We start from the raw sequence: 18,059 nt of genomic DNA on the forward strand, positions 1-18,059 counted from the left end.
ATAGGATTTCCTTATATTTTTTAATGAGGTCCATCATCAGTTATGGATGGACACACAAACACACGTTACAGTCATTTCTATGGCTTTTCTGTTTTACTCTTTTAATGGAATCTTTTGATTAAAAAATTTCTTAATTTTAAGGAAATCCAATCCATGAAAGTTTTTTCTTTTCTTTTTTTGCTCAGTACTTTTTCTTGGTAATAAAACTATTCTTTAATGCTTTGCCAAAGAATTTTCTGTTTGTTTTGCCTCTTACATTCAAATGAATGTAAACATTCATGTAAAATTTGTTTTTTGTGTGTGTGGTGTGAGGTAGAGATCAAGATGTGTTTTTTTCCATGTGTGGGTAGCCAGTTGGCCCAGCATCATTTATTTAAAAGAGCATGCATTTTCAGTGGTGCCTTGTTTTACAAGTAAGGTGACATATTAATATATGTGTGAGTCTGTTTCTGGATATTTTATTCTGTGCCATTGGTTTGTGCCTCTATCCTGCACCAGTACTACACAAGGATAGAGGTGTAGACTACAAGCATAGACTACCGGAATTCTGAAAGAGATGGGAATACCAGACCACCTTACATGCCTCCTGACAAATCTGTATGCAGGTCAAGAAGCAACAGTTAGAACTGGACATGGAACAATATACTGGTTCCAAATTGGAAGAGGAGTACGTCAAAGTTGTATATTGTCACCCTGTTTATTTAGCTTATATGCAGAGTACATCATGCAAGATGCCAGACTGGATGAAGCAGAAGCTGGAATCAAGATTGCTGGGAGAAATATCAATAATCTCAGATATGCAGATGACACCACCCTTATAGCAGAAAGCAAAGAATAACTAAAAAGCCTCTTGATGAAAATGAAAGACGAGAGTGAAAAATCTGGTTTAAAACTCAACATTCAAAAAACAAAGGTTATGGCATCCAGTTCCATCACTTCATGGCAAATAGACGGGGAGACAATGGAAACAGTCACAGACTTTCTTTTCTTGGGCTCCAAAATCACTGCAGATGGTGACTACAGCCATGAAATTCAAAGATGCTTGCTCCTTGGAAGAAAAGTTATGACCAACCTAGACAACATATTAAAAAGCAGAGACATTACTTTGCCGACAAAGGTCTGTATAATAAAAGCTATGGTTTTTCAGTAGTCATGTATGGATGTGAGAGTTGGATCATAAAAAATTGGACCAAAAATTGATGCTTTTGAACTGTGGTGTTGGAGAAGACACTTGAGAGTCCCTTGGACTGCAAAGAGGTCAAACTAGTCAATCCTAAAGGAGATCAGCCCTGAATATTCATTGGAAGGACTGATGATGAAGCTGAGACTCCAATACTTTGGCCACCTGATGTGAAGAACTGGTTCAATGGAAAAGACCCTGATGCTGGGAAAGATTGAAGGCAGGAGGAGAAGGGGACGACAGAGGATGAGATGGTTGGATAGCATCACGGACTCGATGGATGAGAGTCTGAGCAAGCTCCGGGAGTTGGTGAAGGACAGGGAAGCCTGGTGTGCTGCAGTCCACGGGGTCGCAAAGAGTCGGACATGATTGAGCAACCAAACTGACTGACTGACAGGGATTACAATCACAATTTAGTTTTCTAATTAGTTTTGATTTAGCATATCTTAAGTTCTGCAACTTTTTGCTTTTCTTCAAGACTATTCAAGACTATCTGAGCTATTTTTGGCTCTTCGAATTTCCATATAAATTTTAAAATTGGCTTCTAAATTTCTACCAAAAAAATTGCTGAGATTTTGATTATAATTATATGGAATCTATTTTGGAGAAGGAAATGGCACCCCACTCCAATATTCTTGCCTGGAAAATCCCATGGACGGAGGAGACTGTGGGCTACAGTTCATGGGGTCGCTAAGAGTCGGACACAACTGAGCGACTTCACTTCACTTCACTTCATAGATAAATATGGAGATTAACAATATCTAAACAACATTGAGTTTTCCAAGTCATGAACATTTTTATCCCTACATGTATTTAGATCTTATTTAATTTTTCTTAAACATGTTTTGTAGTTTTCTATAGTGTTTTGTGCATCTTTCATCAGATTTATTCCTAGGTTTGATATTTGGTATTTTTGATGCTATTGTAAATAAAAAAATTGTTAATTTGATTTTCTAATTCATTACTAATGGTATATAAAAATAAAATTCATTTATAGATTGAACAATGTGGGGGTTAGGGGCACAAGTCCTCTGCACAGTTGAAAATTCATGTACTGCTATCCCTCCAAAGCAAAGGAATTAATAAATGACTCACCCAAGGACAGATTGCTGGGAGAAATATCAACAACCTCAGATATGCAGATACCACTCTAATGGCAGAAAGTGAAGAGGAACTAAAGAGCCTCCTGATGAGGGTGAAAGAAGAGAGTAAAAAAGCTGGCTTAAAACTCAGCATTCAAAAAATGAAGATCATGGCATCCAATCCCATCACCTCATAGTAGTGGGCAAATAGGTGGGAGAAAAGTATAAACAGATTCTGTTTTCTTGGGCTCCAAAATCACTACAGATGGTGACTTCAGCCATGAAATTAAGATACGTGCTCCTTAAATGAAAAGCTATGACAAACCTAGATAGCAAATTAAAAAACAGAGACATCACTTTGCCAATGAAAGTTTGTATAGTCAAAGCTATGGTTTTTCCAGTAGTCATGTATGTATGTGAGAATTGGACCATAAAGAAGTCTGAGCACCGAAGAATTGATGCTTTCGATCTGTGTAGTGCTGTAGAGGACACTTGAGAGTTAATTGGACTACAAGAAGATCAAACCAGACAATCCTAATGAAAACCAACCCTTAATATTCACTGAAAGAACTGATGCTGAAGCTGAAGCTCTATTACTTTGGCAGCCTGATGTGAAGAGCCAACTCACTGGAAGAGACTCTGATGCTGGGAAAGCTTGTGGGCAAGATGAGAAGGAGGAGGCAGAGGATGAACTGGTTGGATGGCATCATCGATTCAATGGACATGAATTTGAGCAAACTTCAGGAGATATTCAGAGAAGGCAATGGCACCCCACTCTAGTACTTTTGCCTGGAAAATCCCATGGGTGGAGGAGCTTGGTAAGCTGCAGTCCATGGGGTCGCTAAGAGTTGGGCACTACTGAGCGACTTCACTTTCACTTTTCACTTTCATGCATTGGAGAAGGAAATGGCAACTCACTCCAGTGTTCTTGCCTGGAGAATCCCAGGGACAAAGGAGCCTAGTGGGCTGCCGTCTATGGGGTCACATAGAGTCGGACATGACTGAAGGGACTTAGCAGCAGCAGCAGCAGATATTGAAGGAAAGGGAAAACTGGCACACAGCAGTTCATGAGGTTGCAAAGAGTCGGACATGACTGAGAGACTGAACAGCAGCAATGAAGGGCAGGAAGCTGGAATAGTTCAGATAGATTCAGGACTGAAACCCATCCTTGGGTTTTCCCTCTCACAATCTTAAACTCCAGTCTCTGTCTCCATGTTTGTTGTTGTTCATTTGTTAAGTCATGCCCGACTCTTTGTGACCCCATGGACTACAGCATGCCGGGCTCCTCTGTCCTCCACTATCCCCCAGAGTTTGCTCAAATTCACATCCACTGAGTCAGTGACCCTCTCCTATCATCTCAACCTCTATCACCCCTTCTCCTTTTGCCTGTAATCTTTCCCAGCATCAGGGTCTGAGTGTAACAGGTCTCAAACTCCAAATTCTACTTCCCAGAACAGCATGACTACTATAATCTTTTCTCAGCTCTTGAGGCATCTTCTGCTTTCTGGGCTTTCTTGGAATCCTGAGCTACTCATATACAGCTTAAGAGCCAGCTATCACTTTAAGGGAAGTTCATGCAGATATTTGAATTCATTTTTCTATGGTTCCTTCTTTCCTTGGACTTTCCCCCTTAGGGAATTAAACTCCAATCTCTGTCTCAGCCAACTGATGCTTCCACTTGCTGCTTGGACTCTTCACTGTACCACAAATTGACAAGTGCCCTTGGGGAAAGGCCTGGGATGAATGAAGGGATTATCTCAGTATGCTTTACTTTGCTCAGGATATGTATCCTCTCATCTTCTGACTGCATTCTTTAATTCATTCAAATGGCTGTTTATGTACTTTGTCCAGTTTTTATAGTTGGTTGTAGAGATGGACTAGCCTGATGCAAACTATTCCATCAAGGCCAGATCCTGAAATCTGGGCTGTTTCTCTCCTTTCTTCTATATTTGATGATTACAAAAAGATTCCCATGAAAAGTCTAAAAGTTTTTACTGGAACTGACCCTCTGGCAGGACACAGTTCTAAACTCTGAGCAACAGAATAAAACAAATGAATGAACAATCAGAAGGCCCTGGAGAGTGAATAAAACCAAGCAAATTCTGGAGGGGGCACTGACAATTGGAAGAAGGGAAAGGCAAGAGGCGATTTTCTCATCTGATCACATTTAGTCTGAAGGTCATCACCAGATGGTCAATACCAAAATCAGATTGCTTATATTCTTTGCAGCCAAAGATGGAGAAGCTCTATATAGTCAGCAAAAACAAGACCGGGACCTGACTGTGGCTCAGATCATGAACTCCTTATTGCCAAATTCAGACTTAAATTGAAGAAAGTAGGGAAAACCACTAGACCATTCAGGTACGACCTAAATCAAATCCCTTACAATTATACAGAGGAAGTGACAAATAGATTCAAGGAATTAGATCTGATAGACAGAGTGCCTGAAGAACAATGGATGGAGGTCCGTGACACTGTACAGGAGGCAGGGATCAAGACCATCCCCAAGGAAAAGAAATGAAAAAAGGCAAAATGGTTGTCTGAGGAGGCCTTACAATTAGCTGAGAAAAGAAGAGAAGTTAAAGGCAAAAGAGAAAAGGAAAGATATACCCATCTGAATGCAGAGTTCCAAAGAATAGCAAGGAGAGGTAAGAAAGCCTTCCTCAGTGATCAATGCAAAGAAACAGAGGAAAACAATAGAATGGGAAAGACTAGAGATCTCTTAAAGAAAATTAGAGATACCAAGGGAACATTGCATGCAAAGATGAGCTCAATAAAAGACAGAAATGGTATGGACCTAAAAGAAGCAGAAGACATTAAGAGGTGGCAAGAATACACAGAACTATACAAAAAAGATCTTCATGACCCAGATAATCACGATGGTGTGATCACTCACCTAGAGCCAGACATCCTGGAATGTGAAGTCCTGGGCCTTAGGAAGCATCACTGTGAACAAAGCTAGTGGAGGTGATGGAATTCCAGTTGAGCTATTTCAAATCCTAAAAGATGATGCTGTGAAAGTGCTGCACTCAACATGCTGGCAAATTTGGAAAACTCAGCAGTGGCCACAGGACTGGAAAGTCAGTTTTCATTCCAATATCAAAGAAAGGCAATGCCAAAGAATGCTCAAACTACCACACAATTGCATTCATCTCACATGCTAGTAAAGTAATGCTCAAAATTCCCCAAGCCAGGCTTCAACAGTATGTGAACCATGAACTTTCAGATGTTCAAGCTGAACTTAGAAAGGCAGAGGAACCAGAGATCATATTGCCAACATCCACTGGATCATCAAGAAAGCAAGAGAATTCCAGAAAAACATCTACTTTTGCTTGACTGACTATGCCAAAGCCTTTGACTTTGTGGATCACAACAAACTGTGGAAAATTCTTAAGGAAATGGGAATACCAGACCACCTTGGACCTGCCTTCTGAGAAATCTGTATACAGATCAAGAAGCAATAGTTAGAACTGGATATGGAACAACAGACTGGTTCCAAATCGGGAAAGGAGTACGTCAAGGCTGTATACTGCCACCCTACTTATTTAGCTTATATGCAGAGCACATCATGCAAAATGCCGGGCTAGATGAAGCACAAGCTGGAATCAAGGTTGCCGGGAGAAATATCAATAACTAACCTCAGATATGCAGATGACACCACCCTTATGGTGGAAAGTGAAGAGGAACTAAAGAGCCTCTTGATGAAAGTGAAAGAGGAGAGTTTAAAAGTTGGCTTAAAACAACATTCAGAAAACTAAGATCATGGCATCTGGTCCCATCACGGCAAATAGATGGGGAAACAATGGAAAGAGTGAGAGACTTTTTTTGGGCTCTAAAATCACTGCAGATGGTGACTGCAGTCATGAAATTAAAAGATGGTTGCTCCTTGGAAGAAAAGTTATGACCAACCTAGACAGCATATTAAAAAGCAGAGACATTACTTTACCAACAAAGGTGCATCTAGTCAAAGCTATGGTTTTTCCAATAGTCATGTATGGATGTGAGAGTTGGACTATAAAGAAAGGTGAGTGCTGAAGTATTGATGCTTTTGAACTGTTGTGTTGGAGAAGATTCTTGATAGTTCCTTGGACTGCAAGGAGATCTAATCACTCAATCCTAAAGGAAATCAGTCCTGAATATTAATTGGAAGGACTGATGCTGAAGGTGAGACTCCAATACTTTGGCCACCTGATGTGAAGAACTGAGTCATTTGAAGAGACCCTGATGCTGGGAAAGATTGAAGGCAGGAGAAGGGTATGACAGAGGATGTGATGGTTGGATGGCATCACTGACCTGATGGGCATGAGTTTGAGTAGGCTCTGGGAGTTGGTGATGGAGTGGGAAGCCTGGTATGCTGCAGTCCATGGGGTTGCAAAGAGTCCGACATGACTGAGTGGCTGAATTGAACTGAACTGAGTCTGAGGGTAAGCTAAACTTGATGTGAAGGTCAATTTAAAAGTCTTGAGGGAACTGTACAGTCTTCCTGAGATAGAAACTAGAGGACAGAGCTCAGTGTGGTCAAACTGCTGGATTAAAAAACAGAGAGCTAGAGATGGAGAGTCTTGAGTTTTATCTAAATTCTGACCAAATCACAAGCTGACCTCCAAAACCATGCACTCCCAAGGCATTCTGTGGCCAGCTGAGGACATCAGACCTGAACTGAAGTTTGAACTGCCAGCACGAGACAGAATTCACATTTTTGCAGTGTGAATCCAGTATCAGGGTTGTGTCATGGTTACTCTTCATTGGTTGTCTTTTCTCTTGAGACTGGACCACCTTTTCCTGTTTCTTTGCATATTGACCAATTATGCATTTTGAATATTGAGCCTTGTGAATGTTATCAAGAATCTAGGAAATAAATCACATACATTGCATGACTTAGAAAAGCATCTTTCATCAGTCTCACAGATTATGTTACTTAATTCTTGGATCTGATCTTTGTCACCCAGATGCAAAGCCCAGAACAACGCCACCCAAATAGTGAAACCGGGGTCAACTCTGGTGGAGACCATCCAAAGCAATATGGTAAGTTTTCCTTGTCCCAAATTGGAGTTTTCCTCTGTCCTTTCATACCCTGGCTTCCCCCTTCCTGCCCCCTGGTCCCATCCCTTCTTTTCAATAACCTTAGAGGTAGGAAATTAACAAGGCTCAGTACCTTGCTTCACACCACAGCAGCTAGGAAGTGGCAGAGCAGTGACTCCTGGGTCAAGCTCTTAGCCACCCTACTACACTGCCTTTTTATGAGCACATGGACAGGCACACCTGTGGCTTTTATTGCTTCCCACAGGAGAAGACCATCGTTAAGAAACAGAAGAGAATCTTTTGGTACAGGTAAGTGGTAGAATCTTCTGTTTTCCTAGTCTAGGTCACGTTCAGTCTGTAGCAGTAAGGACTTGATAAGAGCATGTAGAATAAGGATAAACACATCCACCAACCAGAAAATATCAGGCAGCCCCAGATTTCTGCCATCTCTCCCTTTCTTCTTTTCTGAAAACCAGAGTTATGTAGGACTTGGTGGCTGGAGAAAATGGCTGTTTTGGAGACGTTTAAGGTGAAGCTTGCATTTTAATTTCAATTTCCACTCTTAAGATTCATAGTAGGGCTCCTTTCTATTTTTCAGATCCTGAACCTGATAATCTGCTCTCCTCTTTACTGGAAAGAGAGTTTAAGGTGCATTAATTTTCTTAGTTCTTTTACTGCAGGCTGTAAAATTTTAGAGAAAAAAAAAATCACATGAACTCCGTGCCTTTTCTTTTTTAATTTTTGAAACAAGGAGACTAAGATGCTCCATGTGGCACTTTAATGAAAAGCTCCAATTTGTGACATTTTAGTATAGTTAAAGATGGAAAGCCTTGGGCCAGTTTTTAGGGTGGAATTTTCTTGGGTGCACACAAGAAAACACATGCACACAACCTATTATTGTTTCAGTTTATTTTTCTTCCTTATTTTCTTTTTTTCTTCCTTCCTTTCTTTTTTGGCCACACCATGTGACCTGTAGGATCTTAGTTCCCTGACCAGGGATTGAAACTGCACACTCAACCGTGAAAGCCCACATGGAGTTCTAACCACTGGACTACCAGGGAATTCCCAAGTTGGTTTCTTTTGGCACTTGATGTTTAGCAAAAAAAAAAAAAAACAAACAAAAAACCCACAACCCAATCATTTTCTGTGGATGTTAATGTCAGAGATGGCCCAGACATATTTCACAGTCTAAAAGTTCTTGCTCTAGTAGAGTGGGGAGGACCACTGATGAGAGACTCTCAAGAGTGCAGTTCTGGATCTCTTGTGACAACCCCCACAAAGGCCTGCATATATAGTACCTGGAAGGTCTTATCCTTCTGCATCTCCAGCTCTTCTGTGTGGACATCTATTCTGTTGGAGGGCTTAGAAGTCAGGAGGGCTGTATCCCAGTCCTCACGACCACATCAGTCTTTTTCTATTATCACCTACCCCCTGCCCTCACCCTTTATGTCTGCATGCCCCACGTCCTCATCAGGCCGGCCCAACCAAAGCGATTCACCGTCATTTACGAAGGTGAGGTTCACCTCCCGCTGCTGCTTCCCAGGCCGTCTCTTTCCCCTACGCTAACGATGAATGTCTCTCTGCAGGCATTTCAGGTACTTTATCTTCGTGGTCATGATCTTCTTTAGGCTGCTGGGTTACGTGCTTTTCTACCTGCAGTACATAAACCCAGACCTCCTTGTGGACGCCCTGCCCGTGGTCATGAGCAGAGAAACTTTGACGAGGCTGAGGGATGCCTTATTTCCCTTCCTCACTCTAGAGGTGGAAGAAGTTCTACCACATTAGTCTGGAGTGATCCGGGGGCTTCACACTGCACCCAAGTGGAGAGGAGGGCATGGCTCTAGCCCCCAAGTGGGGAATGGGCCAGGAAAGAAGTAGGAGCTCTGACTCAGAGCTGCTGCTTTGACATCTGACCTCTTCATTTCATTCTCTTCCCATGCTTTTTCTCCAGAGTGTCTCTCTTTCAAATAAAACATATGTTTGATCAGAGTTCACTGTGTTAGTCTGAGAATTTGGTCCATGGGTCCTTTAGGGAAGATAACCATACATTATCTTCCCTAAAGTTCTCTTATTTTATATTGTTCTATGTCTTATAGGAGTGGGATTGCCTGAAAAGCTGACCTTTTACATGTACACAGATGGTTACTCATTCTCAATTGAGAAGAAAATTACCCTAAAATTCAAGTGCTATAATAAAATCAAATCATAATTCAAATGCCTTCCCTCCCATAATGCCTCCTCTGATCATCCAAATGCTGCTGCCACCTTTTCCAGGCTTCCCTTACTGGCCTGCCCACTTCTGCCTTGCAGTATCATTACTGTCTTGAGGGTGGGGCTTCTGATACCTAGATTCTGTATTAGCACACATGGCCCCAAGCATAACGTTTTTACAAAGACTCCTTGGAGAGCAGCGTCTCCTGGATACTGAAGCTGAGTAGTGGAGGCATCTTCCTTTTGCAGCTCCTTCCTCCTATGCATTTCTGAGGCCCTTGCTTTCTGGTGACTTTTCTCCTTCCAAGACCATTCTCTTGCAAAGGTTTTAACTGAATTTCACTTGCATAGCAATGTCGAGGTTGAAGAGACACATTGTGTGTTCGCTTTGGCTGCAGACATGACCCTATCCCACATTTTCTTTTGGGGGTCTAAGGAGGAGAGGGTGAATGAGTGGTCTCAAGACTCCTAAAAAAAAAAAGAAAAACTGATCAACACCACCCTCTTGTGGTCAAATACAAGCTCTATTGCATTTCAGCGGGCTTCCCTCCAAAAGGCAGGCGTGTGATTAACAAGTTGAAGCAGAAAGATGGGTCTTGGACAATTGTCTGAGCTCTAAGAAGTCCAATTAGTATTCGTTCATTCATTCATTCAACAAATATTCATTGAACCTTTTTCTTGGTCCAGGCTCTGGGATTAAAGCAATGAATGAAACAGCAAAAGAATCTCTGCTCTCATTGTGGTGGGTGTGTACATGCTCAGTCACTAAATCATGTCCAACTCTTTGCAAACCCATGGACTGTAGCCCACCAGGCTCCTCTGTCCATGGGATTTCCCAGGCAAGAATACTGGAGTGGATTGCCATTTCCTCCTCCAGGGGATCTTCCTGACTGAGGGATCAAACCTCCATCTCCTGTGTTACAACAGATTCTTTACCACTGAGCCACCTGGGAAGCTGTAGTGAGTAGAGTCAGATAATAAATTATTGAAATATAAAAATATCAGATGTATTAAGATATGGGGGAGGAGGAAAGAAAGGATGATGAGCAGCAGTTACAATGTTCCCTTGAGAAGGTAGCATTATAACCAAGACCTGAAGGAAATGAAGGCATGCGGGTACCAAGGTGGGTGGCTGAGCCAATTAGGAGACAGAAAGTACCTGGCCTAGAAAGTGGAGTGTGCCTCTTGTTGCTTTTGAGTTTCCTTTGCTGATTTCCTGCTCACACCTCTCTAATAATCCCTTCGTTAAACTCTCTTCATTGGAATCCTCTGAGCTGAGTAGGAGTAGGATAGCCTACTGGTTAGTACCAAGATCCTGGCTGATCCTCTGTTCACTGGCCAGACACATGCCGTAGGCTGGAGGATTTCAGGACTGGGCTGATTCTAAACTACAGGTGTATGTGAGGAAAACACCTGCAACTGGCCAAGAGATGTATCCACAGAACATTACTTCCTGAGTCATTCCCATCTCTGGTCACACAGTCCCTCATAAGTGCATGAAATGCCTAGGTGCCCCTCCAATACCCAGCCCTTCCCATATCACATCCTAGATAGATGTGGGCCCGTCCCAATCAAGACTGGCTAGGAAATACCGGGTTAGGAAAACTGTGGCTAGGTACCTCCTTATTTGTAGTCAGCAATCCACTGGGGACTGAAACCCTCAAGTTGTATTGGAAATTCACATTGCAGAAGCACAGTGACCTTTTCTGCCGCCAGGAGAGCCTGGCTCCAAGAAGGATGCTGAGTCCTGAAGGGCCTGGAAAACATTCAAAGGTCTGGGAAGAACAAGAGTGGTTACTGCTGCTTTAAATGAACAGTGCTGAGCTGGACATTGGACTTCCAGCAAATGGGAGCTTTTCATATCCAACCCTCACATACCCATCGGTTTCTGAAAGATTGTAACAAAATGATATAACACGCCTAACACAGCAAAGGGCACATGGTGGGCATTCAACTACAAGAGTTTCCTTTCTTTTATATGAGAGTTTGCCTTCATCTAGCAGTTAACCTCATATAGCAACACAGCAAAGTGACTGCCTCTTGTATATTTTAGTCACTAAAATGAACAGCCTTCTGTTCTCCAAATGAACATTTGCAAGTCCTCTGAGCTGTCACATGACATGGCTTCTAGATCTTGTATTATCTGATTTACCCTTCCCTGGCACCTACCGAGATGAACAGAATATACTACAGATGAGGTCTGTTTGGCACCAAGTGTGTGTGTGTGTGTGTGTGTGTGAGTCACTCAGGCATGGTCAGCTCTTTAAACCTCATGGACTGTATCTTACCAGGCTCCTCTGTCCATGGAGCTCTCCAGGCAAGAATACTGTAGCCCTATTATCCCTTTAGTTTAAACAACTATGACTTTATTAATACTGCCTAAAATTTCATTAGTCATTTTGCCTGCTATATCTCTCAAAAAATATGAGCTTGGAGTCAACCGAGATTCTTAACCTTTTTAGACATGAATTATTTTTATCCTACATCCCTTCTTTTTTATTTGTACAGATTAAAAAAAAAATCATACAAACAAAACGATACTAAAAACCATGGAGAACTTACTGCTTGCTCTATTAAATTTCATTTGTTGGTTTGGATGCTTTGTTTCAGTTTGTTGCAATCAAAACTCAGACTATATGAAGGAGTTACTGGTCCATTTAATGACCTGAGACACCTGGTAGAGTAGACATTGCTGAACTTTGGATGGAGAGAGGTCTTCAGTTTTGTAATAACTGTTGACCCCAGGCAGCTAGTTAACCCTGGCTTTAAAGTAGCTAATTATACTCTCCCTCAGGAAATTGTTGCAGCAGTTGCCAAGTTTTTTTCTCCAGTATTCCGAAATGGAAAGTCTTTTGGGCTGAAGACTTCAGTTAAATGGATTAAGCACTTTCCTTGTATCTTTTAACCTATCATAAAACTTGAACCAGTTAACTATTTTGGCTATTTTTCTTATCCATGCGAAAGATAAATTTCTTATCCATGCTAAAGATCAATTTCTTTGATAAAGAAGGCTGAAGTGGAATAGACTCTTATCTTTTAACATTATATAGCATACCCTAAGACGTGGCCCACCCTTCATCTTTCCTATTCCAAACATAGCACTAAAAGTACCTTTAAAAAATGCACTTTATAATATCTTTTTGTAAACACCAGTGTTGTCTAGGAAAAAGCACCAAATAAGGAAGTAAGCCTTGGACACTAGTCCCAGTCTTTCTGTTATGTAGCTGATTTTCTACAAGCCAAATAGTCACATACCCTCTCTGGGCCTATGATCTCTATCTCCTAGTTTGCTGAAATGCCTGATATTATCCAGGTGGTAAATGGCAGAGCCAGAGCTCACAGGCCACCTCTGGGCTCCTCTAGGACACATGCAGGGCAAGTAAGAAAGACATAATCTAGACCCCTGAAGTCATCTTCTAATATAAAATTAATCTGCTGAGTATTAGAACTATTGAATCAGTACTCATAAATTAGTTACTTTTCCATTACTTATATTCTTGAGATCCAGTATAATTCCTTTCACTGTCTTAAATTTTCCTTTGGAGCTGAATTATTCCTCTAGTTTAATGATTCCCATTAAAATAAAAGATAACTTGGATAAATGTTTTATCAAGGCATTGAGGGCCATTTGTATCTTAGTACAAATACAAAGTGGAAGAACTGGATTTTACAGGGGGAAGGGAGGAGCTGAAAGAAATATTAAGGCCGTTGTCACCTGAAGGTGGGTGAGGGTATTGAATCAAGGTAGTAACAGGGACACTGAAGTAAGCATTAGAATAGTAACTTGTCTAGAGCAACTTTGCCTGAGACAGCCCTTGGGGAGTCCACTTGCAAGCTTTAGTTCTTACATATAACCATGCCACTCTCATGTTACATCTTTTAGTACAAAATAATTGGACCTGGAGGGAACCAGACCCTGTCCAGGGGTGCCAGTGTCCCCTGCAGATCGCTCTCTTGCAAAGCCCAGTTGAATCATTCCTGGTGGATCATTCTCCCACACACCATATATACACACCAGTTAGAACTTCATCAGATCTTTTTAAATCCTTGTCTTTATGCCTTTATGTCATTCACCCCCTGCGTGTGGGTGCTGGCTTGAAAGAACAACATTAGTGGCTCCCTCTGGGAGTTCAGTGGACTCTATGGTCCCTGAGTTCAAGAGCTGCCAGCCCTGTGGTAGGGACGACGAATGAGCGGGTTTTGCTCCCTCCACTTGCTCCGGCAGGAAGAAGGTTTTCCTGCTCAGCTGGCAAAGTTGCCCAAGCGTGTGACTGTCCACCCTTTGCCGACAGTCTGTAGGAGACTGATCCCTGTTTGGAGCTCAGCATTTAGTTTTCTTCTGGGAGGTTTGTTGGAAGATTAGCGAAGCCTGGATCTAGCCTGAGGCTTTTCTCAGCTCCACAGAGCTATTTCACAGAAGAGTGAAGGGAACAAGGGAAGTGACTTTAAGCAGGCATTATAAGAGTCACAATTCAGGGGGCAGTAAGATGGGATGGAGGTGAAGGCTAGGGCAGCTTGGCAGAGGGGAATGTCAAGAAGGTTTAATGAAAAGGGGAATAGATTTCCTGCCTTTGGATCCCTCCTTTTGCTAGAATTCTCCTGCTCCAAATGTAGGTGGTTAGGAGATTCTATACCTTCCAGGACTCTTGGGCCTAGAACTACATTTTCAGTCAAGTTTAAACAAAACCACATGAGCGTGTAAACCCTGTACAATTCACAGTCAGTGCTGCAGTCTGGAAATCAGAGGTAAATTTGAGACAAGGTGTTGAAAGATCCATCTGCCTCTCGAGGCACAGTCTGAGCATCTCTGGTCTAGGAAACTAGATCAGAGTCAACAAAAGCAGGGAGCCAAGCGTACCAGTGACTTCCTATGTCATGAGAAACATATCCTCTCCCTGAGGTATTATCCAACTGGGAAGATCACCACTGACCAACCTTGCATGAAAAAGAGTCAGTTCAACAATTTTTCATGTCTCTTGTACCTACCTAGCACATAGCAGAATTGTGTATTGATTACCTAACTTCTACCTTGAAAGAGTTTATAATCTACTAGCAAGGGGAAGAAAGTACTAAGTAACTGTAAGGTAAAGCAAAGTGAGGTGAGTGCCATTAAGGGCCTATTTGCAGAGTAGAAATACAGCCTCAGACATAGAGAACAGACTTTAGGACATGGAGAAGGGTGGGGTGAAAAGGAGAGGGTGGGACAAATTGAAAGAGTCGCCTTGAAACATATACATTACCATTTGTAAAATAGTTAGTGGGAAGTTGCTGTATAATATAGGGAGCTCAATCCAGTGCTCTCTGACAACCTAGAGGGGCGGGATGGGTGGGGTTTGGGGGAAGAGGTTCAAGAGGGAGGGGATCTATGTATACTTATGGCTGATTGATGTTGTATGGCAGAAGCCAACACAATATTGTAAAGCAATTATCTTCCAATTCAAAATAAATTAAGAAAAAAAAAGGATACAGAGTGTCAAGGAGGCTCAAAGGAAATAGATTATATCTAGAGCAGGAAGGAGTGGATGAGGAGGTATCATTTGAAATAGGCTTTGACAGAGAGACAGATTTCAACTCTCAGAGACAAAGGAAGGGCTTTCCAACTAAAGGAAGATGAGAAATGGTGATTCAGATACTCCCTGGTCTTGTAAATAAACTAATCTAAAAGGCCCAGGGAAAGAGTTGAGCTCCACTAATCCTTTCAACTTAGAAAGAAAATTCTCTCAAGAGAGAAAATCTTAACAGCAGTTTACTTGATTACTAATTGTTCAAGAGACGTTATTAATTATTCACTTATATTTGGTACTCAAGAAAGAGTTCCAAAGCGGATTCAGGCAATGTCTGTCTTCAATGGATTAAATATTGACACGATTGGAGGGCAAATTTTGCAGGTAACCCTGAGCATCCCCTGTTGGTTCACAAACTAGCCCCCGTACACCAGGGGCTAGGAAAGACAGAAGAAGCAAACCACTCCTGGTTGGTGGGCAGCAGTTTAATAAGCAAGAAGCTGAGGAGGTTTGCCTTAGGCAAAAAAAAAAAACGAGGAGACCTCCACACCAACCAACAGATCTCAAAGTTTCTGTAGAGGCCTTAAATGGGCCTTAGTCACGTGTACCACCCAGATGGTTTCAACAAAACATTACTCTCTCAAGGCAGCATTCTTGAGGCATCTTCTAGTGTGGGGGTGGGGTGGAGTGGGTGGGGGAACAGGTGAAACACACATTTCAAGGACAGGGGAGGGGTAAGGAGCCCTGATTGTCCAAGTCCAGCTAGTCGGTCAATTAGTAGTCATGTCCTCTTGATGACCTTCTCCAACACCCTCCTTGGTCGAACTTTAAAAATTCTTAAATCTTTAAAACCAGTGATTTTCAGAGATACTCAGAACAAAACAAAACATTATTTAGTAAAGAAAAGGAAAAGGACATTTTGTGAGTCTGCAGAAGAGAAATTCAGTTACTTCTTTACACCAGAGACTCCCACTAGAGAATAATACATTAGAATCACCTGGAGATATATACATATATTTAATAAGAAAAAAATTCCTCAGCAGCAACATAAGACATGGGCTGTTCTGGAGGCCAGAAGTCTAAAATCAAGATGTTCGCAGGGCTGGGCTCCCTGCAGATGTTAGAAGCTCTGAAGAGGGTCCTTAGCTATCTTGATTTTATTTAAAGTTACTGATAGTTTTGAAAAGCCCCCACCCTCATTCCAAATGATTCCAATATATAGCCAAGGCTGAGAACCACTGTTCTAAAAGCATTTAGAGTAACCACCAGATTCTTTATGCAAAGTGAAAGGTGTGGGCATCTATTTCCAAATTGGGAAAGTAAGAAGAAGCAGGGACATCTCTATGTGGGAAAACAGAGGCTTCACCTCAATATGAAGCCACCTATCTGATCATTCTCCTTTCCTATTTATAACTGCTTTGGTGTATTCCACCTGGGTCTACATTTGCTGCCTTCTACCTTGAACTGATAAGAATACTTTTTTGTTGTTGTTGTTCAGTCACTTAGTCACGTCTGACAATTTGTGACCCCATGCACTGCAGCATGCCAGGCTTCCCTGTCCTTTACCATCTCCTGGAGCTTGCTCAAACTCATGTCCATTAAGTCTGTGATGCCATCCAACCATCTCATCCTCTGTCATCCCCTTCTCCTCCTGCCTTCAATCTTTCCCAGCATCAGGGTCTTTTCTAATGAGTTGGCTCTTCATATCAGGAGGCCAAAGTATTGGAGCTTCAGCTTCAGTCCTTCCAATGAATATTCAGGACTGATTTCCTTTAGGATTGACTGGTTTGATCTCCTTGCAGTCCAAGAGACTCTCAAGAGTCTTCTCCAACACCACAGTTCAGAAGCATCAGTTCTTTGGCACTCAACCTTCTTTAATAGTTTCTTCAGCCTGTTTATTTTTTTTTTCTATTCCATAGAGATCAGGGTAAAGCAGAAACTTCTGTCTTTCCAAATGTGGGAGGCAGACTAAATATCCACATATCTATATGTATATCACTTCAGTGTATAAGCAAAACAGAAAATTACTACTAGAGATATTAATCATTCTAAGCCAAAGAATTGATGCTTTTGAACTGTGGTGTTGGAGAAGACTCTTGAGAGTCCCTTGGACTGCAAGGAGATCCAACCAGTCCATTCTGAAGGAGATCAGCCCTGGGATTTCTTTGGAGGGAATGATGCTCAAGCTGAAACTCCAGTACTTTGGCCACCTCATGCGAAGAGTTGACTCATTGGAAAAGACTCTGAGGCTGGGAGGGATTGGGGGCGGGAGGAGAAGGGGACGACAGAGGATGAGATGGCCAGATGGCATCACTGACTCGATGGATGTGAGTTTGAGTGAACTCCGGGAGATGGTGATGGACAGGGAGGCCTGGCGTGCTGTGATTCATGGGGTCGCAGAGTCGGATACGACAGACTGAACTGAACTGAACTGAACTGAAGCCTTTGAAATCTGGTTTGTAACTAAATGATTTAATGCTTTGGATTTTTTTGGATTAGATAACTATAACACTAAAATTAATTTTACCTGTTTGCTTTTACTTTTTTTTTTTTTTTAAGATTTATTTATCTGACTGTCTTTGTTGCTAGGTCTTCATTGCTGTACATGGGCTTTCTCTGTTTGCAGAGACGGGGCTATTCATTGCAGTGCATGGGTTTCTCATTGTGGTGGTTTCTCTTGTTCTGGAGCATGGGGTTTAGGGCATGCAGGCTTCAGAAGTTTCGGCTCACAGGCTGTAGAGCACAAGCTCAGTAGTTGTGGTGCATGGGACCAAGGATTGAACTCAAGTCCCCTGCCTTGGCAGGCAGATTTGTAACCATTAGACCACCAAAGAAGCCCTGTCTTTACCTTTTAATGTGGCCTCTGAAAAATTAAAAATTTCACACATACCTCACCTGCTATTGCTGTTGGATACCACTGACTTAAAACATGTGAGTGATTTGCCTATTGAGTAAAATAGCACAATTTTGTAGTTATGGAGCTATTTCTTGCCATTTTCCTGAGGAAAAAGTATGATATTCACAAAATCAGGATGAAGTGAGTGTGGAAGTAGAAGGGAT

The 18,059-nt window shown here is 41.9% G+C and overlaps 1 protein-coding gene across 1 annotated transcript in view; it reads left to right on the top strand.

The window, feature by feature from the left end:
• LOC104991624 (transmembrane and coiled-coil domain-containing protein 5B-like) overlaps window positions 1-9,069 on the top strand; it is a 15,625-nt gene extending 6,556 nt beyond the window's left edge. The window contains 4 exon segments of the mRNA XM_010844174.1: window positions 4,492-4,623; window positions 7,212-7,287; window positions 7,550-7,593; window positions 8,871-9,069. Coding sequence (XP_010842476.1) covers window positions 4,492-4,623; window positions 7,212-7,287; window positions 7,550-7,593; window positions 8,871-9,069 — 451 coding nt within the window.
• Window positions 9,070-18,059: the final 8,990 nt, after the last annotated feature.

Source organism: Bison bison, unplaced genomic scaffold (assembly GCF_000754665.1).
Source record: "Bison bison bison isolate TAMUID 2011002044 unplaced genomic scaffold, Bison_UMD1.0 scf7180017864197, whole genome shotgun sequence".
Lineage (NCBI taxonomy): Eukaryota > Metazoa > Chordata > Mammalia > Artiodactyla > Bovidae > Bison > Bison bison.